We start from the raw sequence: 27,897 nt of genomic DNA, 5'->3' as shown, positions 1-27,897 counted from the left end.
CGCCTATATTAAATAAAGGTCGATTCAGCACAGAAACAGAATTAGGGATAATACTCACCGTGACCTTTGGCATTCCTTCTCGCTGAGCGATCCCCTGCCCTCAGTCCGACCGCCAGCACGAACGCCCCTTCCCCAAGCCGAGGGCTGCGGTGCGTGTGTGCCTAGCGCTGCCCCGCGGGCACCCGGCAGTGTGCGGGGCGCGCACCGCCGCACCTCCCGCCCGCAGCGCCGCTCGGGACGGGACCGCCCAGCAACGCCCCGCTCCTCTCGCAGCGGTGGGCAGCGCCCAGGGCCCCGTGTATGCGGGCAGTGCGGGGAGCCGAGTGCAGCTTTTCCCAGCAGCTCTCATTTCCTTCTTATTAAATAGGGAAAAACGAACAAACAGAATTAAGTTCTCTAGTGCAAAGAAACCGAAGCACTATTGATGTTTTATCTAGCTGCCCACCTGGCGTTACAATATCCATTGCACTTATGCGTGCAAACCCAGCTTCCCCACTGAACGGTGAGGCTCACAGCTAGTTTACCAGTAGGTGCATCAGAGCGAGGTGTACACCAACTCCTGCACCCACACAGCCCTGGCACTGCCTTACACCATTAGGAGCTGCACTGCTGCTCACTGCATTTTAGACATCCAAATTCAACACAAAGGCACAGGTCAGGGCAGCTGTGCAGGGACTGCAGCGGGCTTTGGACCCTCAGCTGGGAACAAGTTTCAAATTCCAGCAACCCTTTGTTTATCCAAGGAGATAAACCACGCCGGCTGCTGGACACGCCAGGGGCTGTCTGCAGGGGCTGGAGAACAGCAGGGCTCTGCTCAGAAGGACACCATCACCCCGGGACACCATCCCATGACCAACCAAGACACTGCACAGCCTTTTCCCCTCCCTGTTGCCCCACAGTGCCAGAAGTGGGCAGCTGGGAACTCCAGGAGATCCCAAACCCCTCTGCTACTTGGTGGGGGCCACAGGCCAATGAAGGGTCTAAGAGATGTCTCTGTGCAGGGCTATAAGGGCTGCACTCAGCTCCCTGTCTCCCTGGGGTGCAGTTGTGTCCCCTTCTGTGCTCTGCTGTGCATTAACGGCACGGTGTAACTCACTGCACTGCCCTCAGTCCCCCTGAGGGCCAGGACTGTGCTCTCTCAGCCCACCCACTAAGGTGCCACAGAAGCACAGCCCTGCACAGAGATGCCTGGGTGAGGACACCATGTCTGGGAAAGGCCTCCTTTGGGTCCTGTGCAAGCACAAATAATATCTTTACACTCTTTCATAAGCTTTCCAAAGGGGAAAAAAAGTAAAAATCAGAAACAATAACGCTAGAACTTAGCAGTTGAGATACATGCTTCTGTAGCTTGGAGGATGGCGGTGTGCTGTGGTGCAGCTGATGAATGGCATTTGGACAATGCTCTCAGACACAGGGCTTGCATTTCCGATGGTCCCTTGTGGAGTCAGGGGTTAGACTCAATGACTATTGTGGGTCTCTTCCAACTCAGGATATTCCGTTTCTGTGGTCACTAACATTTGGAACAGCCACCTTTGGCACCACATGGTCAAGAGGACACAGCTTCCCTGACATCCCCAGTATTAAGACAACAACACTCCAGGATGGACATGGGCAAACCATACCCCAACAGCCCCAACCTGGCAGATTCCCAGCCAGGAGGTGAGGCTCTCCACTCACCACTCACCACTCACCACTCACCACTCACCAGCACAGACTGCTCTTCCCAGGCACAAGACTGAGCTGTGTTGCTTAGGTGTGCACAGTGCTCCTGCAGAAGGTCAGGAGACTGCGAGATCCTCAAAGAACATAGTTGTATAATTCATGTGTGGAATCCAGAGTAAGAAAAGAGGAGGACGTAGTTGTATTCCATAGCCCCCCTCACTTTTCACACTGATGGTTCCTGCAACATAAGGCCGTTTTACAGTAATAGAGCAAAAGAATCATTTGAAAAGAAGCCCAACTTCTAATGGCACCCAGGACAAGATGCACCTATATCCTACAAACTATTCTGACTAAACATGTCTCATCTGTGAGAATTTTTGCTAGACACAGTCTCTTTTTTTTATATACACTAAGTACAGCAGATGAGGAAAGCACACCATTTCCATGGCTGTACAAACATTCATTGGCATTACGTTTCTCCTTTCTCTGATGGACAACAGGTGTGCTTTGCTGTGTTCTTCTGCAGAGGTATCAGCAGCTCAGCACCCAAGCCCCCAACCTACAGCAACTTCTGGGCCAAAGCAGAAGGGCTTTGCCCCTGCAAAGATCTCACACAAAGACTGATCTAGGCTGCAGAGCCTGTGGGCAGCTCAGGTCCTTACCTAACCCCACAGCAGCACACAGCACCAGATGACAGGCGATGGTGAGCCATCTCCCACTCCACAATGCACAGAGACGGAGCCCAGGCTGCACCCTGTGCACTCTCTCCCTCCCCCATGGCACGGTGCAGCCCCAGGGCATTCTCCACTCCGATTCTGCTGTAAAATGCACAAGTGAACTGCTAGCCCTGATTTCCGCCTGTGTTTTACTGCCAGACTGTTGTGTTTGTTTACAGCCTGGGGAAGAGGTTTATTGTTTTAAATGTTAATATCCTCCTTTAAATAAAATATGCCCATTGATAATATCTAGAGCAAACATTTGCAGAGCTAACAAAGTGGGAAAACATTGTCATCCTATCCAGAGAGAAAGTTGCAAGCACCAAAGTGCTGTTTGACTTGGAGGTGCACCAGGGGGCTCCGAGGCTGCTTATGCAACACGCAACCTTCAGCTATTTATTTTATTCCGTGCGTGTGCAAGCGAGCTGTTGGGCTTCTTTCCCCCTCTGTTTGCTTTTTCTCTTTAACTTGAGCATGCGTGGACAGAGACTTAAGGCAGAGCCGCACTGTGTGTAGCAAGGGAGCCGGGCTGCGGTGCCACCTAGTGGGAGACGCGGCAAGACGGCTGGGCTCCGGCAGGGCTGCCGGGCCCTCGGGAGGAGGTGGAAGACATCACTTCAAGACCAGGAGCTGTGGGCACAAACCTGCTTTTGCACCTGCTTCTCCTGCAGTAGGGCTTCACAGACGTTGCACATCTTGCAGCAAAGATAAGGGAATTCAAAACATATGGGGCTTCGGTGGTTTCTTGCCTGATGACAGAAAAGGAGGAGAGGGAGAAAAATCCCTCTCCTCCAGAGGATCTGATCCTGGGTGTTTTCTGTCCTACCTGTGAAGAGAAAGAGCAGCTGCAGGGCACTGGGTTGGCGGCTCCAGTTCTCTCACATTGCTCTTCCTTCTTCAAGGAGGCAAAACTGTGCTGCACAGCCACAGGGACTTCAAGCTGCCAGGATCTAAGAAGACAGAGAAAAAATTTATTCCTAGGCTTTAGCCTAGAGAGGACAAACCCCACGGAATTTAGGACAATGTTTTTGGCTTATCTTGCAAATATCTCTGCAATTTTTTTTTTGCACAGCATTCTGTAGCCAAGTGCAACATGCAGGGCGCTAGCTGCTAACAGTGCGCTCCATGCCTGCATCCTGAGAACAGCATGCAGTTGTTTATTTATTCAAATAACACCAGGGGTGAGGTTGCTCAAAACAAAGCAAATCTACTTAAAAGGAATGAATATTCCTTTTAAATTCATTCAGCATTTAGTGATTCATGTAGCTATCTTCAAAAATGAACTTTTCAGTTCATTATGTCTGCCAGGCGGTAACAATGTAGGATTTATACAAAGATACTTTGATTGCAACCTCCCAACTGGCAAGGCTGTTTTAATAGCTTGCAGGAGAGAGCAATGCTAGCACATCTGTCCTGCTGGCTCTGGATGACTTCCTCATCCTTACACAGATCCTTACAACATAGAAAGAAGCTCTGATCCCTCACAGTCAAGTAAGCAGAACTCCTTCAGGACAGAGGAGGCACACTGCTGCTCTCAGTGTGACACAGTGCCACCTCTGGCAGTGGCAATCCTTTGCCCTCAGCCATCTCTGGAACATGGTGCTCCATAGCTGCCTCTTAGTGTTCAGGAACACCAGCATGGTGCTGACTGCAGGCCGCTCAGTACCTGGGGACTGCCACCCCTCACACAGCACAGCCATCGCTCCAGCCAGCAGAGCCCCATCCTGCCAGCAACATCACTGGATCTGATGCAAAATCCATTTGGAGGCCAGCACACCCTTGTGCTGCATCACTCGAGTACTGACACGAGCAATGAATGTTCAAGACCAGGCCATTGCTTTCTCGAGAGAGTGCATCTGCATCCAAACTTTGGCAACGAGATTCAGTTCTTATTTTGCTTCTTCTCATTGAGGCTTCTTGGAGGGAGAGTCACAGAAGTTTGAAGAATATTTACTGTATTCAGGGTCACAGTCTTTCCATCTCTCTGCACATTAATGATAATCTAAGATCAAGTTCCAGTCAGCACCAGAGAATCAGAAATTGGGTTCATTTTTTAGGTTTGAATACTTACTGCCCAGGACATTCATGTCCTCTACCTCCCAGGCAGAGAGACACAAGAGACTGTGGTCTTTTTCACAGCCCATATTTCATTTTACCCTAGATTCAAAGACACCTTGTACTTTGAAAACAGATTCCAGTAGAACTCATTCGACTGGAAACAATCACAAATGTTTGTTTTGTCACCAGTTCAACCCCATATGGCTCTCCCACTCCTAAATTTCTGTTGTGTCCTGCCAAAACTCACTTGAAAGCATCTTGTGACAGTCTAACAAGAACATCAGCACTGCTACCCCTGAAACACCAGGACAGCTTTGCTAAGCTTGGAATGCACCACAGGCACACCACTTGCCCAGGAAGTCAGGCCCTTGGGCTGTTCCCAAGCGTCCCATACTTGTCTTCTCTACCACACCTGTGCAATTAAGTACTGCGTTTTAGTCACCTCCCACTCCTCAGCCAGAATTTGCAACTTTTACACAATATTACACAGTAATTCAGTCAAAAAAAATTCACTTTAAAAACATATAAGTCTTCTCCTGTGGGACATAGTTTGAATTTGTCAGAACTGTTAAAATTCTTGGTCTCTGTGTGTTCGAGAAAGAATGACAGGAGCTGCATGTGTTTCAACAGAACAAATGCTTGAGTCTGAAAGCAATGGAACATGGCACATGCCATCACAAGCAAAAGCAGGGAATCCCACTCATTCTGCTCCAACTTACTTTAACAATTATCTAGACATGTATCAGAAATAACAAGCCAGGCCACGTTAACCTAGCTTCTAACAGATCTCATTTTGTACCAAGACAAGTATTTAAAATACATACCTGGAATCATTTGAGTTGGAAGGAACATTTAAAGGCCATCCAGTCCAACTCCCCTGCAATGAACAGACACCGACAGTTCAATCATGTTGCTCAGAGTCTCTTCCAGCCTGACCTTGGATGTCTCCAGGGATGGGGCATCCGCATCTCTGGGTAACCTGTTTCAGTACCTCATCACCTTGATTGTAACTTCTTTACGTCTAATCTATTTCTCCCCCCTTTTTAGTTTGAAACCATTTTCCTTTGTCCCATCACAACAGACCGTGCTAAGAACTTATCCTCTTCCTTATTACAGACCCCTTTAGATACTCAAAAGGCTGCTCCCAGGTCCCCTCTGAGCCTTCTCTTCTACAGGCTGGACAGCCTCAGCTCTCTCAACCTGTCCTTGTAGGAGAAACTTAACCTGCAAACTCACTGATCTTCCCCAGGGAATCTGCTTCTTTACCCGTACCATTCTCAAAACAAAGATTCAAAGCTCTGAGCACTTCTAGGTTCTTGATACAGACCTACTGCGGTGGTGCAGTGGAGCTTCTCTTGCTCCAAACAGGAGGGATGAAGAAAGGCAAAGCTTAATAGATAAACAAGCAAATTACTGGACGGCAGATTCACAGGAGAGTGTTGCAGGGGAAGAAAAATATGCTGACTTCAGATTTCAAGACAACAAAGAAATATCTTTGCAGGCATTGCAGAACTCTTCTCCGTTAGGAAAGTTGAAATTTAACCTACAACATAGTTTTCTTCTTAAACCAGGCTCTTCCAATTTCTCCTACTTAGTGACTTATCTTAATCCAACATCCTAATCATCATATCTATTCTTTTTACCAACCAAATAGACCCATTTATACTGTCTGTACATTTTTCCAGTCTATCTGCTATGACAGCTGACATATTATGCATTTTAAGTCTCAATTCAGCATTTTGAAGTTGCTTCATTTTATGCTTCTCTTAAAACAGCTGTGATTAACTTACCTGACAGTCCCTGGAATTCTACAGCTAATGCATGCTTTTCTTACGCAACCACACAACCTGAATTTGTGCTTACTGCATAGTCTGTGTGTGTGTTGGCCTGAATGACGTGCCAGTGTTGTTGTTTCTTTTTCTGGATCAGAAAATTCGCATCTTAAAAGAAGTGCTACTACTTAAGTAACATTTCATTCTTTCACTGCTGAACTATAAATGCTAAGAATACAGGGTTGTCTAAGTGACAGATACTTCCAAATCATATCCTCTAAAAAAAAAGAAGAGGAAGAAAAAGAGCAAATCTTTTTTTTTAAAGTAGGAAAAAAAACCCCAACACACAAGAAGTCCCACCCCATAACCATGAAGCTGCCATGAGCACCGTCCTTAAAGCCAAGGAAATCTCTATTATCTATGTTATGCTTCCCTCTACTGTTTCATCTAGGAAGTGCAGTCACCCCCTTTAGAGTGACTACGAAAAGATAATTTGCAAAAAATTATGCATGTTCATTTATTCCTTTATATATAAATCAAACTGAACCAGAAAGGTATTCATGCATTTTGTAAACGCCGATTCGAAGAAACAGTCAATTTGACAAAACAAACTATTCTTTTAGAGCTGGAGCGTGACCTGCATCATCTTTGTTCTTTGGATGTTAGATGTCTGGAATTACCTTGTCCTGAATCAATGTCAGAAGATTCTATGATAAAGATCATACTTCAAAGATCCTGCACCTAAACACCGTATACACATTTCCTCTGAATATTCCTTTAAAAAAAAAAAAAAAATTTAAGTTACTGGTAAAACTTGTAAATCAGCTTAATAAAAGTTTCATTTTGTTCATGAAAAATGAAAGGCATGGAGTAAAACTACTCCCACCTATCTCATGTTAATTATTACATGAAAAATCACCTGCAACATGCTAACATTCCGATGTAGTTATTTACAACCTATGACAAAAAAAACCCAAAACAAAGGGTTTTTTCAGGCAAAAAAGATTCAAAGGCAAAGAAACGTAACTAAATATTAAAAAAAAAAAAAAAGTGAAGCACCAAAGAATTATCGTGGAAACAATTTGTCATGCGTCGCAAAGCAGTTATGCATGTCATGTAACTGATTCCAAGGAATGAATTCCACAGACACATTAAAATCGTCAAAACAGTGGTGGTCTTTATTTCCATCAGACATGTTAACAATTAGGTTAATATGAATTCATTTCACCATCTGTGAGATATGGAAATTAATGATTATTAAAAAAGTGAATAAACCGCCTTCCAAAAATATACTGGATAATACACGTGTCTGAATTTTACACTACCCTCCCGATGAGCCCTTTATGCTATGTGACATGACATACAGCTCTACCAGACAAAATAATTTGTGGACTTCTTCAGCCTCTGATTTGTGAGCCTTCAAGGTTCCCAGGAAAAGCAAGCTTGTCCACCCTATGCAGCTAAGCACATAGATTTCAGAAGGATCTCACCTCAACACAAATATCTGGAGATTTGCCAACCAAACCAAGGTAGAAAATAACATACTGGAACAAACACTTAAACCTTGGTGTCCTGCAGGGAAAGTAAGCCTTAGCTTAAAAACAGAAAATGCATTAGCAATAATCTGTCTAACTTTAGAAACTGGGCTTTGGATAATGCAGTTAACGCTTGGTTTTGATCACCAGCAACTTAGAAATCACAGACTACAGAAAAGTCTTCAAATAAATTGAAGTAATCTCCTCCCTTTCCCACCTATCACCAAGTACGTACCATATAAATAACTACTGTACTACAGAGCTCTTCAGACAAATCACTTTCAACATTAATGGGATTTCATTTTAGTGTCAAGTTAGCAGCCTGTTCCTGATTGTGAAAATCAGGACAACTGAAGAATTAACTTTTCACCACACACTCTCTCTCCTAAAGTTCTCGTGCATTCTTGCCAAGAAACTCACGAAGTCACAGGAAAGCCTGTATTTTTATTTTTATTTTTTGACAGGATGAGGGGAAGGTGTTAAATAAAAGCGACTCATCTAAAGAGAAAAGGCAACAAATCAACAACTAGTTTTCACAGTAAAAATGCATCAGCTTCGTAGTTTCATTTGAAACCAAGAACAAATCATGAAACGTCATGAAAATAAGAAAAAAATCTCCTAGAGTGATTACTAAATGAAGTTAAAATTACCACACTATGATCAGTAAACCCCAGAAGAAAAGCAGATGCCTTGTATCACAGATCCTACATTAAACAGTATACAGTTAAAATAATTCCATAAACTCTGTATGTTTGGCAACGTTGCACATTTTCCCCCTAAAAAATACAGTGTACAGAAAAAAAAAAATCTCAGTATTCCCAGTATGAACTCCGAAGTGTAAGCTCAAAACCCAGAAGTTAAAGATCAGCTAAAAGGATTTTAAATTATTTACAAATCCAGCAGTTAGAACTATCATAATGGCTTCATTTCCATCCTTGTAGTGGCTTTCACTCTTATCCAGCAGCATCTGCAGTAGATATCTCTTGAGACATCTTCATCATTGATCATCTGTCATTTTAAGCAATTCTAAAAGCGCCCCAACAGCTCCAAAATAACCCTTTAAATAAGACCAGAAAAACAAAACTAATCAAACTCCCAAATCAGACATATGCATGAACATGTAAAGCCCCCCATCTTAGTAAAGCAATTAAAAAGACCTTTCTTGCAAGATTGAACCTTGATGTGCCAATCTTTTCAGTATCTGAACTACAGCATAATGTGATCTTCTTTAAGTCCAAGAGAGCATTATATCAAGAAAAGTCTTATACAGTTCTCTAAAACCATTAAAAAATAAATATAAATATATAAATATATAAATATATAACTACAGAAAAACTATAAAGATGCTGTATGAAGGCAGTGTAGTTTCCCTTATAAACACAGCCATCTGAAAATCCCCTTAAAAACATCTGCCAAAATTCATTCTAGTTGAGGTTTATATGGAACAGCCCACAGAAGAGCACATTTGGTACTAGGACCAGGAAGCAGATTAAGATGTGCAACATTTAGTGCAACATAAATACCACAAGATTAGTGGTCAACCCAGGAAGTTAATGAGGGGTATTTTCCAATGAAATCATAATGAAATTATGCAGAACTCAGCTTGCACTTTGAAGCAACATCGTGGAAATTCTCCCCTTCAACTCCCTCAAAAAGTCAAAAACAATAAGACCTTCTCCTTACCAACAGAAATTCAACATATATTTCCTTACCTCATGTTCCAAAAACAGAGCTTTCAGCTGTCCCTTGGACCAGTAATCCATAGCATATGCTAGCACCTTCATTGAAATCATATTAATTCTGAGAAAGTTTCCAACAAATACCACTTTGTCGATGTTCTGTAAAATTGAAAAGCAGATCAGCAAAAATTAGATTCAGCTACGCTATTTGTCTCATTCAACATATACTTCTACCTCTACTATAAAGTCACATGGGTATTTTGAGATACGTATGTTCTCCAGACAGAGAAGTCTCAAAATAATTCTAGTTATTGACCACTACACATTAACGTTGCACGAAAAGAAGTTTTATTCCAAACAGTGAGAGACTGGTAAAACAGATGGGGAATTTTTGCTTAGAAGCCCATGACCTAAGCTTCCACAGGAGTATCGAGGGAACATTAGAAACGTATCCTCCAGAGTCCTCTAGTGAAGACTAACAGCAAAATCCTGCCAAGATAGGAATTACCAAGGGCTATATTCATACAACTCTATAAAGCCTAGCACTTTGTACACTTTGCTCTGCAGCAATCATTTTGCTACGAAGTGCAGTTCTGTGGTGTCCAGCAAGTAACATACTACACAAACACCTTCACCTGAATGCCTACTACTGGAGAGCAGGGATACCCAGATGCAAACATTTATTTAATCTCCAATGACTTGGAGTCACAATTGTGATTACAGTTCTCAAATCAGACACAAGATTACACATTTATTTACATAACTCGGGGTTATAGTAATACATCCACTTAGACCCTGCAGTCTCATCAGCATGCACCTGTATGCTTTCCTAAGGATTTACATTGCTCATACTAGGAAATTCTCAAGCTTCACAAGGCTGCTATTAAAAATGGCCAAAAATACTCTGCATCCTCAGACAAGAAAGATAGAAAGAAAGGATACACATGAAACTATTTTCCTGCAAGTCAACACCACCAGATTGATTAGAACTTGTCTGAATTTCATTCTCATCAAAATTTTTTCTAATGAATATACACAGTAAGCTACTGTTATTAGAAATTCAAGCAAGAAGAACTCAACACAAAGAATTATTAAAAACTTTAATAGTCATATTTGTCTACTAGAATAGCAGCGTGTATTAACATGCAAGTTTCCTATCAGCTCTATTTTCCAACATTAACAATCTTTAACTGCGTGAAATCAAGGAATTTCCTATATGCTAGAATTGAAAACAGCTTTAGCATTTTTTAGGACTTAGAAAAATGAGCTACTTTATCTCTTAAGAGAGTCTTGCCATCTTACTTTCAAATTGTTCACAGCTGAAGTATCTGAAGTTGAAAGAAAGAAGCCTTAAACTCATAAAGGCTAGTGATGAAATGCTTGCCTACGCTAACCAAATATAACATCCTGGCAAAAATATGCACTCTTCCATTCTGGGGTTTTGGCTCTACTATTCAACAGCCTTGCAGTAGAAAACTATAGCATACCTTTGAGTAAAGTACATATTACATACTGGCCAATTTAATTGAACACTGGAATTTATATCAATGATGCAATAAGAAAATCCATCCTGCACATATTTTTGCAAGAAGGCTTGTAAAGATGTCTACATGCTCTGCTAGTATGAGAAGCATAAACCAAGAAGATTGGTTTCCTTTACGTTTATCTGTTGTGCCTAGAACAAACTGTTTCAAATGGTGTGCAGCCAAATAGTTTCAGACTATGGAATTTTTCTACTCTCCTGCCAACTTCGTGCAAGTAAACTTTCCTTTGAAGTTCTGCAGGCTGAATATTTTATTTATTCCCCAGCCTCATTTTTTCCTGCACACATGCAAGTCATTTTCAACACAACATTAAGGATGCAATCACTGAAAAAAAAATTATGAAAACCCATGCTTCAGGGCATAAATTGATTTTGTCAAAGTGAGCTTCAACAAAACCCTAATCTAATACATACAGCATTTCACAAAATAATATCAAATTCAATTGTTTTCTAAGCATACAGCTCCCACTTGGCTATTTCATTCACCAGACTTCTGGCAAGTTAGAGCTGTATCTCACAAAAACAATTTAGGTGTCTGGAGTATTTGTTAGAACAATAGCTTTCTTTGAGGAAAAAGTAACGCTATCTAAAGTAGCTGCCTTGCAACAATATACTACATTTCAAGTATTTTCAAAGGATATATAAAGCCATTGAATTAAGTTTTCTTTTGTTAAAGTCACAGAATAAATTTATTTGTCAAACGTTAGGCAAATTTTACTTTGATGTTGTCTAGGATGTGAAGCATACTTAATATATCACTTACTCTCCTCCATAAAACGCTATGGATCACATCTAGTTTTTATATGTCTGTCCACAAAACATAAGTGTTAGCAACTTTTTCATCATGACACAGAAGCATTAGTTTCATTAGTAGCCTATTTCCTTCTCTGAATGCATCGCATGTGGTTCCCTGCTGCAATTCTCCATGCTTTGATAGCCCTGTACAATGCTGCTTGAACTCCATGCCACAAGGCAACACTGTAAAGAAGCTGAAAGCAAAGAGAAGACTTGAAAGAGAATCATCAGGACTGAAAAACTGCCAAAAACGTACGGAGCCACTTTTCACAGTGAAGCAAGGTCATCAGTAACAATTGATATGAGCACACACAGACGTTTGCCTGTTCAAAATATTTTATAAGTGGCTCTAGAAAGGATATCAGCAACAAACATTTATCGGCATATGAATTTAATCATCAGAATCAAACCAAGAAGTCAATGGTACAGAAATGCTGAAGAGATTTAGCAGCTTGAATCAAAAACGGTAGATGAAATTTGAGATTAAGGAAATGGAATGAGATGGAGACGGGAGAAAGACTTTGGTACTCAGACAAGTTCTAGATCAGCCACTACCATTCAAGAGAGGCTGTGATTAAGTGAGAAATTATTAATTACCTGCTATTTCTCAAAACAACAATGAAAAAAGCACTCAATGAAGCAATCAGATGGCTTATCAGATGGTCTGGGAATTTGTTTGGGATTTTGGATTACCTCTTTTAAAAATAAAAAAAGCACTTTTTCTTTTTAATAGAGAACACTGCAGAGCTAAAAACAGCAGTGCGTGAAAAAAAATCAGACAAATTTCTGGAGATCAGACAGAAAGAGAACCGTTACCATATAATAATGAAGAATGGAACTTACAGATCAAAAGAAATTCCTACATATTTATAAGAAGCTGTAAAGATGTACTCAACAGCCCATCCTTAGTTACCATGTCTAAAGAAAAGAATGCAACAAGCAACTAACAGGGGTCTTAAGTTAGAATAAACTGTATTTTCTTTCGATCCAATATAGTAAATACCATAACTACGACAAAATTTAATACAAAATACAATTCTAATCCATCACACTATGGAAACAAGCCAAGTAAAACAATCTGTCATGGTATAACAAGGTCTGTTATTAGAGGTGATATAAAAGCATTAATTTAGATTACAAAGGCATGCATATTTATCACAGTTTGAGAACAATTGGGCATCTCCAAGTACCAATAGATTAAGCAGAGCTTTAAAGCCAACTGTTCTGCCCTCTTCTCTACTTCTGAAAATCAAAGTACCTTATGTTTTGCCTCAAAGCATACGTGACAAATTCAAAGAGCTAGGAGAGATCATTAAATATATACCTATTTTCCAAGGTACATACCTACCATAAAGCAATTTGAATTTTTGTATTCTGATAACATTACTCCATTGTTGCTAAATAGCTTAAGTTCATAGTAAATACACCATCTTACCTCATTCAGTGCACACATGCGAGCAATAGAACCAATGTTGTTGGTGATAGTAACCAAAGTAGCTCTGGCCAAGTCCTCTTTACTGATAGATTCTCTCTTTTCTTTACTCATCATATGGCCAAAGCTGTGGGAGAAAAATCATTCCTTTTAACATGAGGCATTTAGGAGTGCTAAAAGCCCTTAGAAACATTATTTAATGTTTCGCTTGGCTTTGATATCCGTTATCCTTAGACATAATGAAACTTGAAAAGTGATCATACTGAAAATAGAAAGAAACAAGATGCCTCTTCATTAAGTAACTGCAATTCAATGAAAACAAACTGCAGAGTACTGCTTGTATCTGCTTAAAAAAAAAAAAGGGTAAGAAGTAGGTGAGAGATCCAAGGACAAACTACATGATACATTCAGAGTGACAGTTCCACATGGACACAGTGCATAGTTCAGGGACTATGCACTCAGTTCAACATACACAGTAAGTTTCCTATAAACTCCTTGAAAACAGCTTATTTAAAGTGTACCTTGAGGCTACAGCAGACCCTTGAAGGCCAAACCGCTCATAATCTCCTCCGTAAATATCCTTCACCAGTTTATCCACATTGGTGCTGTCTCCTTTCGCAGCCATTTCTAGTGCTTCTTCAAACGTCTCACAGCCAGTCAGCAAGCAGCAGAGGCCCAGGAATGTTCCTCCTCCCAGGCTAGAAAAGCACATTTCTTTCAGATCAGCAGCTTGAACTAGCTTTCAACAGTTCTTCAGATTCTTGCTTTCAAAATGCTCTACACAGCTACCAATGGTAATACTGCAGCTCTTGAAGAAATGAAGAAAGAACCCTTTACTGAGCTCCTGCTTGACAGACATTCATAGTTCTAACTGAACCACTCTTTCTAATATCTAAATAGAAATGCTTAGTTGACAATATGGCTCAATCCAACTCTGCAGTTATTTGTCTGCTATTGGTGGCACTCTAGCAAGTTTTCTTTGAATAACAATTAGCAGCCAGCAGATCACCTGAGTCAAGATAAGAGAATAAATGGCAAACAAAGCTAAGCATCTCTGCTGAAGTAAGTAGCTAAGATGGATCTTGTCCCCCTGGTAGTGGAACAGTCTAGTTGGATCCTGTTCAAAGCAAAGCATCAGCCCAGAACGTCTGCCTTGGCTTCCAGAGAACTTAGAATAAGGAGAATCATATCATTTGAAAAACTTGCACAGGATGAAGTGCAATATTTACAGACTTGAGCAGGGAGTGTTCTAACAGATTATTAACTCACCATTAAAATCCTACTGTGGACTCTGCTGTCTTTACAGACATGAACTTCAACTTACTAACCTCTAGATACATGCTTACTCTTAACCTTTGATAAAGTTTACTTATTGGCACAGATCACAGTCATGCTGACTGGAGCCAGTGTAAACAAGAGGACCAGTGAGACACATTTGCACTTCACAAAAATCACAGAAGGTTAGACAGGAACACTGTTCAGTCAGTGCTGTTAGATCATTAGGAAGGTCTTTCAGAACACAGCCAGTAGTGCTCTAATACATTCAATATCTGAACAGTGGGAAGCTGACATCAGCCATGAGACAGTATTGATTTCACCATCTGTAACAAGTCAGCAACCCACTGCACTCATGTTTTCCCTTTTATAATGGAAAGGACTAGAAGCTCATCCACTCATACTGAAAGGGCCATGGTTGAAAAACAACCAGAAATGCAAGAAAATCAAAGCCTCTTAAGTTTGTGTTATTTTGTATTATACAGAAAATGGCTCACGTCTACATTTATGTTAAAGATATTTTAAATAATGCAACAGAAGTCACATGTACAGTCATTTGCAGTGAATATACATATGAAAAACTTTATTAATACATACCACGCCCTGAAGAACAGAAAGCAGCTTTGGAAGGGGCTATAACAAATCCAGAGCTCCTCTGGTTGTTGCTTTTGAAGTGGACTTTTTGTTTAAAGTCCTCATATTACTAATATGAAGCATACCAATGAGGAAAAAAGTGCATGGATCCATGTGTGCTTTTAATACTAGTTGAAAACATGCACACCCAGACTAAAATGGTTCCTACATCTAAGCATTTACTGTGGTCACATCTGTGAGTCAACTTAATCATGTCTCAAGCTGTTTTGTGACCTCAAGAGCAAAATTCTGCACCTACACCATTGAAGGTATCCCAAGCTCTTCAACAGAGAGACCACATCTTAATCTTCTACTGAACACAGGCCAGAGGCCCTTTCAACTCAGCTGCATCTCACAAATGATTCCAGAGAGCACTAGCTGACACCAGCAGAAGTCACACCAGTGCTCAAGAACACAGATAATCAAATTCTAGTCTTTATACACTGGCATTCGTTAACCTACCAGCATCATCCACAGTCTACTGCTATCAATAAGGAAGCAAGATCCACTAAGATCCCTCTGCCAAAATCCAGTGGTAGGAGGCAATTCTACAAAGTTTTGCTGTACTCTGGATACACATTCTAACTATTAAGCAAGAGGTTTTTGCTCAGCCCAAATGTTTTTACTTTACTGCTGTGGCTAATATGGAGGATCAAAGCGTAGGGAGAACATTTATATACCAAGACAGCTCTACTTCAGTAACTCACAGCAAGAGACAGGAAGTAGAGAAGAACACCAAGAAGAGATTAAGGCAGCTCTGAAGCTGAGGGGATAAAATATTTCACTGACCCAAACCCCGTTCTGACAAAAACCTGAGCTATTTCCAGTCTTATTACTACTGAGATTTAGAAGGCATGGGAAGATGAACACAATTTGGAGCTGCATACACAACCACTGTCTGCTTCTATCTGTTGAATTTACTGAGCAAATAAATATTTACCTGGATCCTGTAACTCTCTTGTAATTGTCCTTAGAATACACAGCTAGGATGCTGACTCCTGAGCCCATGTTAACCAGCAGCATAGGATATGGATTATCAAGGCAGTAAGGCTTCTTCTGGCACTGTTCAGGATCTGTAGGATTTTCAAAATAATAGCACTCTGGTTGGCCATTGAAACCAACAGAATCAACATAAAGCAGGCCCTGGATCAAACAGTCCAATTCATCCAGTTTGTGGAGTTGCAGATCAGCAATCTGGAGCAGAACAAGAAATTAATAAATATTTCTTAGTATAATCCTACACTGAGAAGGAGAGAAAGCTCTGATGAAGCATTTTGATCACTTTAATAAAAAAGCATCACGCTATTTAAGCAGTGCAAAGGGCTAAGCATGAAATCAAAAGGAAATGGTATCGGCCTGACGACAGGTTCCTCTCAAAACAACGTGCGATGCAGCACTGCCCTTCAGTTCCTTTACCTTCAAAATATTCCGTGCTTCTCAAGCAGTCCAGGAAATATCTCCCTCTCATTTGCTGTCTGTGGTAGTAAATGTCTTTCCCTTTATCCCCATCCCAAGAGAGATGCCCTCTGAAACTTCAGGATAGCATCTGACACTGGTGGGCAAATAAGCAATCCTCAGGACACAAAGTGCTTTAACTCATCATCCAACTACATATTCCCAGCAATTTAATGCAGTGTTTGATAGAACGAGTGAGGTCAGGAAATTGCAGTTAGACAAGAAGATAATTCAAGCTTTACAAAGTACACATTCTTATAATAATATGAATTAGGTATGCAGTGGATTATGCACACAAAACGTTATTTTAAAGCATTTCACCAGTGATATGAAAGCTGTTTCTTTGAATTTCAATCAGTATTTTAAAACACCTCAAGAAAAAATACAGTTTTCCACCAAATGTTGGGAATGCTATCTAAAAAGCAAACAAAAACAACCTCAAGCACATGCCCCCCACATAATGTTTATAGAAATTAAACACTATCAGAGGGCAGAAAAAAATTCTAAGGGCTTAAAACAGAGATTCTTTCAGATCCCACAGGTCACCCAGGACTGTGCTTCAGCGGACAGTCCTACAAGTCACAGCACTCTGTTTACCAGAATTAGAAATTAGACTCATTTCTAGAAATAGGATATGGTGACAATCTGTAGGAAGCTTCCTTTCTAGATGACACTGAGTTCAGAATAGAAAAATTGCTCATCCAAATCCTGAGGTCATCTGTGTCTTCACATCTGCACAAAGCATCTCATCTGCTCCACTTCTACCAGAAAAAGCAACAGGGCACTGGCAGCAAGAAGGAGCTGTACAGCTTGGAGCTGCTTCTCAAATATTTGCATATTACTACATTTTTTTTTTTTTAAACAGCTAATGGTTTATGAGGCTACTTCCCTCCTATTTCTAATTCTGGAAGCTGTATTAAGTCACTATAAAGAGAAGTTATTTCTGTGGAACAGGCACAGCCAACAGGTTACATTCTTTTGAGCTATTTAAAATCTCTCCCCTCAAGTTTTCTCACTCATGAACAGCTCTAACTTGTCTGGACTGAAAGCTGTTATACTGTTGAGGTCTGTCCTTCTTTTGTGTGTGCCAGTACTCAAAACCATAGAAGAGAAATAATACAAGACAAAAACTAGCAAAAAAACCCCAAGCAGATTAAAAGACCTCAGTGCAAATCCAGTTATTCATAGGACAACAGACACAGATGGGGGTCATTTCTTGTGCATCAGCATTTCCTCTGCAACATTTCAAATATCTCTGTGGTTTTCTTTGTTACCATAGGCTACACAAATTTCAATTGCAGAAGTGCAGTATAAAAGACTTGAACTATTCACCAGGCAAACAAAAGGAATAAGCACAAATGGAGAGGTGGAAATTAAAGGAACATTACAAAAACCTTAGGACTATTTTTGCAAACACCTTGGATTTCAGCTAATTCTTGCAATTAGAGGAAAAACCTTCAACTAAGAGTCCTGTGGTAAAAGGGATTAACACAGTAAATGATTCACACACTTCTTCCACAATGTTACACACAGTCCATAAAGTCATGACTAGTTAGAGGCTGTATTTGTTTTATTAAAACCCACAAGCGTTGCAAACAGAATCTTGCTCCCAACAGCTACACCGGCTACAGTAGTTCTCTGGTTGAAGTGCTTCAAAAGCCCCACTTCCCTCATTTACTCTATTAAATGTATGAACTAGATGCAGCATGACAAAGCGTGATCTAACAGAGATGCATTACACACAAAGATGCTGTGAAACAGAAGCCCACAACACGAAGAGTCATTAACAGATTTATGGCCCTTTCTGCCTAAAGCTCTGTCTGCCCTGTGGGCCATACAACCACAGCCACAAGTGTTACACTTTCACCACTACGGAAGCATGAGTGCTTGCACAATACCAACAAGCAATACAAACCTAAAAGAAAAACACTTCTGGCATCAGAGCAGAAACAGACAAAATGCTTGTTTCTACCAACTCTCTGCTCTGCCCACAACAGAGCAAGAAGTTCCTTTCAAGCATAAGTTTTATTAGGTCCAATCTTCCATATACAAAAGACATTAAAATTTACTTTGGTTTTCATGGTTCTGTGCTACATATAATAGCTGATATACTTTAAGGAGAAAAGCCATATGGTGCTTTTTTTAATGTATGATTTGCTAGAAAACAAACCACCTTTCCTGCACAGTTACAACAATCTGTTTCTCATTTCTGGAAGGCTGGAGTCTGGCATCAGCATTCCACACATATGCCTGCCCTCAGAGACCCACAGGCTCTTCGCCCATCCCATCTCCGAGGCTCTGGGCACAACAACAAACCACCAGTTCTTTCCTCCCACAGCACCAATCAGGACACAGTTGCAAGAAACACAGTAACCCAGCCTCATACAAGGAGCCTTGCTGGAGCCAGGGCCACAATCACTTCCCAGTCCCTTTCACTGTGTATAAAACTGCTTTTTCTCCATTCATTCTTTGCTCACAATGACCGAAGCAGCTCAACTGCATCACAAAACAGATGTGCCTGTAAACATCATAACTAAAAACTTACGTTTTTTGTTTTTTTTTTTTCCTGCTACATCACCTGACCTCACTCCACTCTCTTCATCCATACCTTTCAGCTATACGAACCATCTCCCTGAAGGGAGCTGAAGTTTATGTGCAGAAATGCAGAAGAAAAATAGAAGTTCTTTAATTAAGCCAATTTTCATTGGATACTTTTCCTACAACTTCTTACAAAAATGTATTTGTAGATATTTTCCAGGCCTTTACATCCGTTGGTATGAAGGCAGACAGCATACTGTTCTACTTCACCTGCTCAGCACTCCTGCAATCGTATTCAGCATGCATCTCCTCTAGAAGAGTTTTATGTCAAAGTGCTGTGAGAGGAAAAACAGCAAAACAGAGCAGTATGCTGGGTCCTGAAGGGAAAAATTAACATAGGAAAACCATATATACATTTTATAACTGAACTATTTTTCTGCCTTATGGCTCGACCATAGAAATTTCTCTTTCAGACTGCTTTTAAATACTGGGGGAAAGAAGGAAACAGAACACAGTGGACCTCAAAGAATTCCTCAGGACCTCCAAAAGCAGGAGACTCAGGACTTTAACTATTTCAAGATCTGGATGAAACACAGTAAGGGAGTGGTGATTGCTTCCAACTGACAGTTTGAGCCTCAGCAACAAACTCCTAAAACAGCTTATTTCAAGGATGTGCAAAAGGTTCCTTGTTACCATGCACAGACCAATCCTAAGGAAAATGAAAGCCTGCCTCTAGTTTTAAACATCTGAGGAGCACTGGAAAACAACACTGCCTGCTCAAGGCTTTTTTATAATACGCTCAGAATCAAGCCAGCTTTAGCTGTATTCACATATCAGACAGTATGATTGCAACTCAAACCTAGTAAGATCAACATCGTGGTGATGACAGCAGGACAGCTGACAAAGCCTTCCTGACAAAAAAAAAGCCACCAGTGTCAACTTGCTGCTCCTTTCAAGTGTGGAATCACAGGAGGGAAGACTTGGGTCATGTTTGTTTGTTTTCATGAGCATGCAAATATTTCGACCTCAGGCAAGGAGAACACCAAACATCCCAGCTCATCTTCAGATGAGCTGAGGGCAGCCATGACCTACATGCAGACTGGAAAAGCTTCATAAATCAACATCAGTACGCATAATCAGTATGCATACATCCCCTCAGCTTGTGAAAGGCTTCATCTCGTTGAAAATTCAAATTCCAAGCTCTGGAATTTCAAAAATTACGTGCAGTTTTGAGTTCATCTGGTCTAGGAGTTCAAATGAGGAATAGGAAAATACTTCTGAAAGAAACTGTTAGAACTGCAAGAACTTGCAAGGTTTTAATTATCAGTTACAACACCCTTGCTCACTGCATCACCTTGGCTTTTATATTTGTTCCAGGCTTTGCTCCCATTTTTTTTTTATTATATATAATAGTTCAGTCTATCTTTGCTTTTCATCTCCCTCCTATTACCGCTCGTCCACTTTATAATATGTACTTTGCTTTATGTTTTGATTGCTCTGACCTCAAACAAAACCCCTGCTCCCAAACCTGCTCCATTTTGAGCTCTGATGCAATACTCCTCCCAGCTTGTTCCACACCCCGAGGCTGGAAAACATCCACTCAGAATCAAGAAAGACAAAGACTAATGCAACTAAAAGGTCACCATAACATCCACTGAGGCAGAAGAGAATGCAGGACACTATATCAGCTTTGGGCAGTAAAGCACCAGCTTTACTTTACATGCTCCACAGCAGACTCCTTGTCCAGGTGGCTGAAAAGATGTATTCCCTCTTTCAACAGAGAAAAGATGCACTGCCACTCCTCCACTGCCCTTTGAAGTTTCCTAGATTCCTGCAGTGGCAGTAATGGAAGGTATCATGGCTACTTCACCTGTTCTCTAGATCCAGACTCTTAACTCCAGCCCAGTTTCCACACTACAGTCCAGCACCTATAACCCCCAGCAGAGGTTTCCAACCTCCTGAAACAAGTGAGATGCAGCATGATCCTTGCTAGTCTTATGCCAACCTAGAGTTACATAGCTCACATATCCTACAAAACAGGGCAATGAGTTTACTAATAAAGATGAATACTGGAGGGCAGGTTGCAAAGAAGACTGAGCGAGGCTCTTGTCAGTGGTGTCTGGCATCAGGACAGGAGGCAAAGGGCACAAACTAACGCAAAAGAGATTGCATCTGCACATCAGTAAACTCTTCTGTGCTGTGCGGGTTGCCTACAGACGTTGAGTAGTCTCCCTCCTTACAGATCTTCAAAAGCCACCAGGACATGGTCCTGTGTACTGTGTGCTCTGGGTGTCACTGAGCAAGGCATGGACCAGATGAGCCCTAAGGTCCTATCAACTTCAACCACCCTGTGAAATACAGTCTACTAATCACAGAATCACAGAATCACAGAATCACCCGGGTTGGAAGGGACCTCAAGGATCATGTAGTTCCAACCCCTCTGCCTAGCAGGGCCACCAAACGTACACATTCAGATCAGGTTGCCCAGGACCCCGTCCAACCTGGCCTTGAACACGTCCAAGGACGGGGCATCCACAACCTCCCTGGGCAGCCCGTTCCAGGGCCTAACTACTCTCCTTGTGAAGAAACTACTCTCCTTGTGAAGAAACTACTCTCCTTGTGAAGAATCATCCATAGACACTGTTTACGTCACAAATGCTAAGGAAGGAAAAAGTTCTTTTTCTCACAAGTTTTTTTTCTTATAGATTATAAGGAAGTTCAAAATCCAAATTTGCGCTGGTAACAGACTTCCTCTTCCACCTTCCAACTTGCTTTACTAAGTGACTGGCTTTTGGCTCAGGTCCTGCTTCCACTGAAGCCAGCAGTAAAATTTCAGTGGAGCCAAGTCAGGCTCCCCAGTTATCAGGCAACAGGGATTTTGCAACAGGGCAGGCTTAGAGAGAGATCTGAAGGGTCTTTTCTTCCTTCATCCCCCAGCCATCCTTGATCTGACTTCCTTTACAAATCTAAGTGAAGGCCTAAGAGTTTATTTCTCACAATGGCATGTGGAAGTGTGAATGGCTGTGAAAGTAACGTGACTGCTATCACAGAAGATGCAAAGAGCATAAGAGCTTTATATTACAGGTACATGGGGGAGTAAGTCCATGTCCTTTCCAGACCTAAAGAGGCAATATGGCTTAAACATTTATTCTCCCCTATGAAGAAAGGCTAAGTGAACTGGGTCTGTTTAGCCTTGAGAAAAGAAGACTGGGGAAGGGGACCTGATCCAGGTCCATAAATATCTAAGGTGTGGGGGGCAGAGTGGCAAGGCCAGACTCTTTTCAGGAGTGTGTGGAGACAGGACAAGGGGACACGGCCAGAAATTGGAGCACAGGAAGTTCTGCACAAACATGCGCAAGAACTTGTTTATGGTGAGGATGACGGAGCACTGGAACAGGCTGCCCAGGGAGGTCGTGGAGTCTCCTTCTCTGGAGATACTCAAGACCTGCCTGGACACCTACTTGTGTGACCTGGGGTAGGGAACCTGCTTTGGCAGGGGGGTTGGATTAGATGATCTCTGGAGGTCCTTTCCAACCCCTATTGATTCTGTGATTTATATAGAAGATGGGAAGTGACAATAAACGGTTGGAGAATCACACAGAATCACACAGAATTGTGTGAGAATGGAGGGAGAATGATCAGAATAAGCTGACATTCATCTACGGCTTAACTGTACTGTTATCCAAACGTGACATTGAGCCATAAAGACCAGTTACAAAGGGAAGGAAAAAAAGAAACAAAGAACCCCCTCACATATACACAAGAAAAAAATAAGCTGGAAACAGTTTTTTCAGTGAATTACTTGTTGGTGCTCTTCAGTGAGCATTAAAGTATAACCACATTACTGGTAAAATTATTTCATTGGTCTACTTTAATGAATGCATTCACTTTTCCTACTTCTGAGGGAAGCATTCAGGTCTTAGGAGTGAATTAAGTGATCTGAAGGCTACTGATCATTATTGCTAGCAGTCATCACACAGTCTTTGACGACTTTTCCAGGTCTGTTTCTTCCAACAGCATGCATCACAAGACAAGGAGGTCAGTCAGATGATCAAACCTACTTGGCTCTGTAGGTTTAGCTGCCTTCCTATGACAAAATGCACAGTCTTCAGGAAAACAAAATTTTAATTTTTACTTTTTAAATACACAAAAGCAATAGAGGTGTCTAGTAAAAGCTATTCAACTTACTCAGAGATCCAAAATAAGACACCAAAATAAAAAAGTATGGAAGTATTTGCTTGTTTATTTTAAGGAGAAAGAGAAACTGCAATTTTAGAAGCAAACTTTTGGGTTTGAGTACATTATTTTATAATACTTGGATTTTTTCCATCCTAAATCTACACAATCCTAAAAGCCTTGCAAACATTTAGAAATACTATGAAAGACAAACAACTTAAAAGCACGTGCATAGGGAAAAGGAGAACTAGAACAAAACTACATTATCTCTCCAGCCTTTTCATGAGTTTCTTTGCACTTCACCAGATTTCTTCATGAAATTAACTTCTAGAACCATGCTTCAGTTTTTCCACATTCTTCTAACAGAAACAGTAAGATTTAAAGCCTCCTCACTATAAGGTGCTATATAATATCGAGTTCTGCAGCAGCAGGATATTAGGCTTGGCACTTGTCCTCTACTTCTGTAGGTACATTAAAGTCACCAAATATTTGGATTAAGCATTTTAAGACTTTGAGTGCACTTCTACTGACGAAGTTGACACTGGACAACAGCTTCAGAACACACTGAGATGGCTAGCTATTTTAACAGCAGCTGATCTGGCATGACAATTTAAGTGCTTGTACCCAGGCCACTTCGCCCTTCCAGAGATACTTAACAAGCAAACCCTCATGTAGTCGACAGTATTTTGCTTCTGTAATACTCCATGGATATCACAGCTTGAGTCAAGAAATGTTTGTTTTAAAAGACAGTGTGGACTGAGTAACTGCAAGAAAAGGTGTCCGAAACACTCACCTCAGGTGTAAGTGCACTCCACCAATTGCACAATGCTGTAAAATATTCCAGACAGCCTTTATTATAGTGTTTTTCCTTAAACTATCTGCACATAAGCGCTGTAGCACACAACATACGATTTATGTCCATAAGTAATCAGATATGAGACCTCATTTTTGTACAACAGCTAGCCACAACTTCAACTAAAACTTCCAGCACTGCATCCAGCTGAACTTGGTGAGACTGGTGCCTCACTGAAAATTGCCTATTTTCAGCAGATAAGGTCAAAACTATGCAGAGAGATGTCTTGCTGCAACAGTAACCAAGTAACTTCCAGTTCAGTTCCACAGCTAAGGGAGCAAGGTACGCACAATTTCTTATTAAGGAAGCTACTCCAGCTTGCATTGCATGACACGAAAAAGAAATTTGGTAATACTTAGCACTCAAAAGGAATAACCAGCCTCTCCAGAAAGCCATAAAATAACCTCTGATTGTTACTAGATAATGTGATCTGAATCATCCCTGAGCATATGCAACTGGAATTAAGGCCACACTAACTAGTGCTAAGATTCACCTCAGCCTATGGTGCCTGACATTACCTACACAATGCAAAAAAGACAAAACCTGTCCCTTTTGAGAACTCAATCATCAGTAGAGCCTAACACATGACCTGCAACCAGCCTAAAGGACAAAAAACCTGGTACTAGCAGCAGACAGCTACAGCAAACTGGCTTCTTTCATGTCAAATACATCACTTACTGAAAATCACTGCACAACAGAGTTGGAGTTCTTGCTCATCTCCTGTAGAACTCTCTTCCCTTGAGGAATTGGAGGCTCTTAGTCAACTGATAGGTGTGGGGTATTAAAGAAAAAACCTGCTTGTATTGCAGAATGCTTGGAATTAAAAGTAAGCACAAAGTCAAAGTCTGTAATTCAAAAACAGATGTTAAATGGGCATGATAGCTGTCTATACAGAAGCAGTTGCAGATAAACAGCTGCTGTAACTTGTCACCCCCAGCAGCTACCCCTCACCATCAACATCAGGTTGGAAGCAAGCAACAGAAGTGTCAGAACTGTCTAAGTAAATAACTCACATTAATCTTTGCAAGAACACTCTGGCACAGGATAACTAGCATGATAGGCAACTGCCCCCCCATAACTTCCTCAATGAAGTCTCAAAGCTATTGTAATACACCCTCAGTTGATTACAAGGCATCTGATCACCACAGCAATACTCTTCTGTTTACTCAAGACACACAACACAGTAATAATTCAGGTAGGATACACATTAATCTCCACATCCTCTCTTGCCTTCTCCATGTTCTCAGCAATTCCAGCAATTAGCAAATATGCATTGATACTGTTAATCATAAGAATTCTGATGAGTAAAATGTGTTTTCTCTGCAAGTTTTAATTGAGAAAAAGAATCATGATTGGTTTTATTTTTTTTTTTTTCCTTTGCAGTCAGGTGCTTCCCATTGAACTCACACAAACTGTTCACTTACCGTTCTAAAGTCCTCCTCAAATTTGTAAGCTCCTCCTCCTGTGGCACAGAGCGTAGTATGCAAACTGGAGAAGTTCTTTTCACTACCCATCTGTATGAACCTGTGCATGGCACAGCTGGGAAAGCGGATGAAGTGCAGGTTTCCTTTGCGTCCACACATGGTCAAATTTTTCAGTTCTAGGTGGACATCACGAATGCCAGTTTTACCATAGGCTGTATTGGAGGTCAGGTATTTCCTAATGCTTTTCAGGTTTTCCACCTCCTCTTGTTCCTCTTCTGCAGTAATGTCCTTAGGTTCAAAGTAGACCAGTTTAACCAACGTTCCACCAATATCCATTCCAAACCATGGAAACGCTAAGGATGGGGAGTGTGAGGAAGAAGAAAGAGAAAGCCACCATAAATACACAGGTTAGCCACAGCACTTAAAATATTTGTTGAATGACTATTCAGTGACAGTTACAGTATCAGCATCTGTACCTGAAAGCCTGTGGTGACTTACGTGTCCAATTCACATGTACTACATCATAAGATAAGACTCTATTAAGCCTCAGTTAACAAAAAGAATAAAGACAGTCCCAAAAAATCCTTCTCTGAGAAAGCAGGTTTGTAGCAATACAAAATACTTTTCCCAAGAAAACACTTCAGTCAGCACCTTTTGATAGTGCACATCCACAGTATTCATCCAGCCTGATTCTCAGCTCCAATTCTTAAAGTAAACTAGGAAGGACACAAACAAAGAGGAGAGCAACATTCCTTGAGTCACATTCCTACTGCTTCACGCCTACAATTCCCCCTCTGATACCACAGAATCACTGAATACCGATCGGAATTCCCACAACTGCAGTGCTCTGAAGAGCAGCACTCTGTAACTCTCCTGTTCTGGCGGGAGTCTTTCCAACCCACCAGAACTAGTATCTCTGTTACAACTCTTGCACACACTGGCAGAAAGTTTAAAACCAAAGTTTAAAATCCAGAGACAGTCATCTTCTCTGCTGGTGTGTGCATTAGATTATCCGACAGTTACACAAGAAATGCCATTATTTGCTTCTCAGCACGCACGTGCCACAACCTGAATCAGGTTGGTTTGCCTGCTCTGCTTATAAATACACAAGTTACCTGGCTTACTATTTAAAACTTCATTAAGCAACAAGAAGTGAGAATCTTGCACAGGTACTGCAGAAAGAAACAGCTAGCAGCAGTTAGGCATATTTAAATCAAGTACTCAAGAACAGCAGGCATGCAAGCACCTCCCTGCTTGCACCAAGAAGCAGGCTGACATGATAGAAATGCAATCTTCCAAAGCAGGGCATCCCAAATTAGTGCTGAAGTGAACTGCAAACCATGGACACCACAAGCATTACTGTTTTTTTTCTGCTGGTGAACCCAGCTATAAACAACTTGGGAAAGGATTTGAGCAAGCATATCAGATACTGATCACACTTCTTTCTCAGGTGATCACAGAGCAGCATTAAGTTACTAAATTTCAGGCTGAAAGAAGCTTAAAGTCTTATTTCCCACCACAAAGAGCTCAGCCAATGTCTCATTCTTGGCTAGCTGGCTGAGCAGCTCATACGTCTCAGGATATTCTATGTTTCTAAATTTCACAATTGTTATTACAAACAGAAGGAAAAAAAAGTGAAAAACCTTTCAGTGCCAGATGCTTAAAACAGCTGCTTTGTTCCATTATTGTATACCAAATGATGGAATCATCAATTTCTCCCTGCTTTCCATCAGTACAGGGAGAACATACAGAAAGAAGCTCCCATGAAGTCACTTGCTTGCTGTTCACTATCCTTAAGAGCACCAACTGCTATCTATTGTAAAGCCTGTTTAATTTCATTTTCCACTCCCAGCAAGCTGCAAGATGCGAAGACACTGATAAGAAGCCCAGCTTGAGGTTTGGTACGTGGGGTCCCTGAACCATAAACAAGTGTTTTAAAAACAGATTTCATTTTGATGATGCAAAAGACTTCACCATGCAGTAACCTGTAACTCAATCACTTTTAGAATTATAAGACAAATATTTAAGTAAAAATAATCTAGTCACACTGTACTGCATTATAATGCAGTGGAGCTCAGGACATCAATCCCATTAGAGATTTGCACAAATCTTTGCTTAAGCTGCTGAGAACTTTAATTACTTGTCACACTGGAACAGTAAGTCTCTTCCACATAGTATGCATCTTAACTATACAAGTAAAAAGTTTAGTGTTCAAGTGCAGCATGACTGGATTATGCCATGCAGACCTAAACTAATGCTAACTAGAAGCAACATTCCAGTATATTACCTTGCGAACATAAATTCTGCTACAATCCATCTACATCAACAGCTGCAGATGGATTGTAGCAGAA

At 41.1% G+C, this 27,897-nt stretch overlaps 1 protein-coding gene and 1 long non-coding RNA gene across 5 annotated transcripts in view; both read right to left on the bottom strand.

The window, feature by feature from the left end:
• Positions 1-3,223: 3,223 nt before the first annotated feature.
• LOC128077821 (uncharacterized) lies at positions 3,224-5,869 on the bottom strand. The gene is made up of 3 exons (XR_008205199.1): positions 5,764-5,869; positions 5,261-5,313; positions 3,224-3,328 (listed from the first exon to the last, which is right to left on the bottom strand). It is a non-coding gene; the product is annotated as an uncharacterized LOC128077821 (long non-coding RNA).
• A 1,496-nt stretch (positions 5,870-7,365) lies between these two features.
• Positions 7,366-27,897, bottom strand: part of PANK1 (pantothenate kinase 1) — a 40,002-nt gene continuing 19,470 nt past the window's right edge. For all 4 annotated transcript variants that reach the window (XM_052677364.1, XM_052677363.1, XM_052677361.1 and 1 more), the window contains 6 exons: positions 25,547-25,899; positions 16,041-16,294; positions 13,714-13,890; positions 13,196-13,319; positions 9,456-9,581; positions 7,366-8,800 (listed from right to left, as the gene is read on the bottom strand). In XM_052677364.1, the coding sequence (XP_052533324.1) occupies positions 8,741-8,800; positions 9,456-9,581; positions 13,196-13,319; positions 13,714-13,890; positions 16,041-16,294; positions 25,547-25,882 (1,077 nt within the window). In that variant the 5' untranslated portion in view covers positions 25,883-25,899 and the 3' untranslated portion in view covers positions 7,366-8,740. The remainder of the gene's footprint in view (positions 8,801-9,455; positions 9,582-13,195; positions 13,320-13,713; positions 13,891-16,040; positions 16,295-25,546; positions 25,900-27,897) is intronic.

The sequence above is a fragment of the Tympanuchus pallidicinctus genome, unplaced genomic scaffold (genome assembly GCF_026119805.1).
Source record: "Tympanuchus pallidicinctus isolate F22 unplaced genomic scaffold, pur_lepc_1.0 scaffold16, whole genome shotgun sequence".
NCBI lineage: Eukaryota > Metazoa > Chordata > Aves > Galliformes > Phasianidae > Tympanuchus > Tympanuchus pallidicinctus.
Note: the sequence above shows the minus strand (reverse complement) of the source record. Positions and strands in the feature narration are given on the sequence as shown.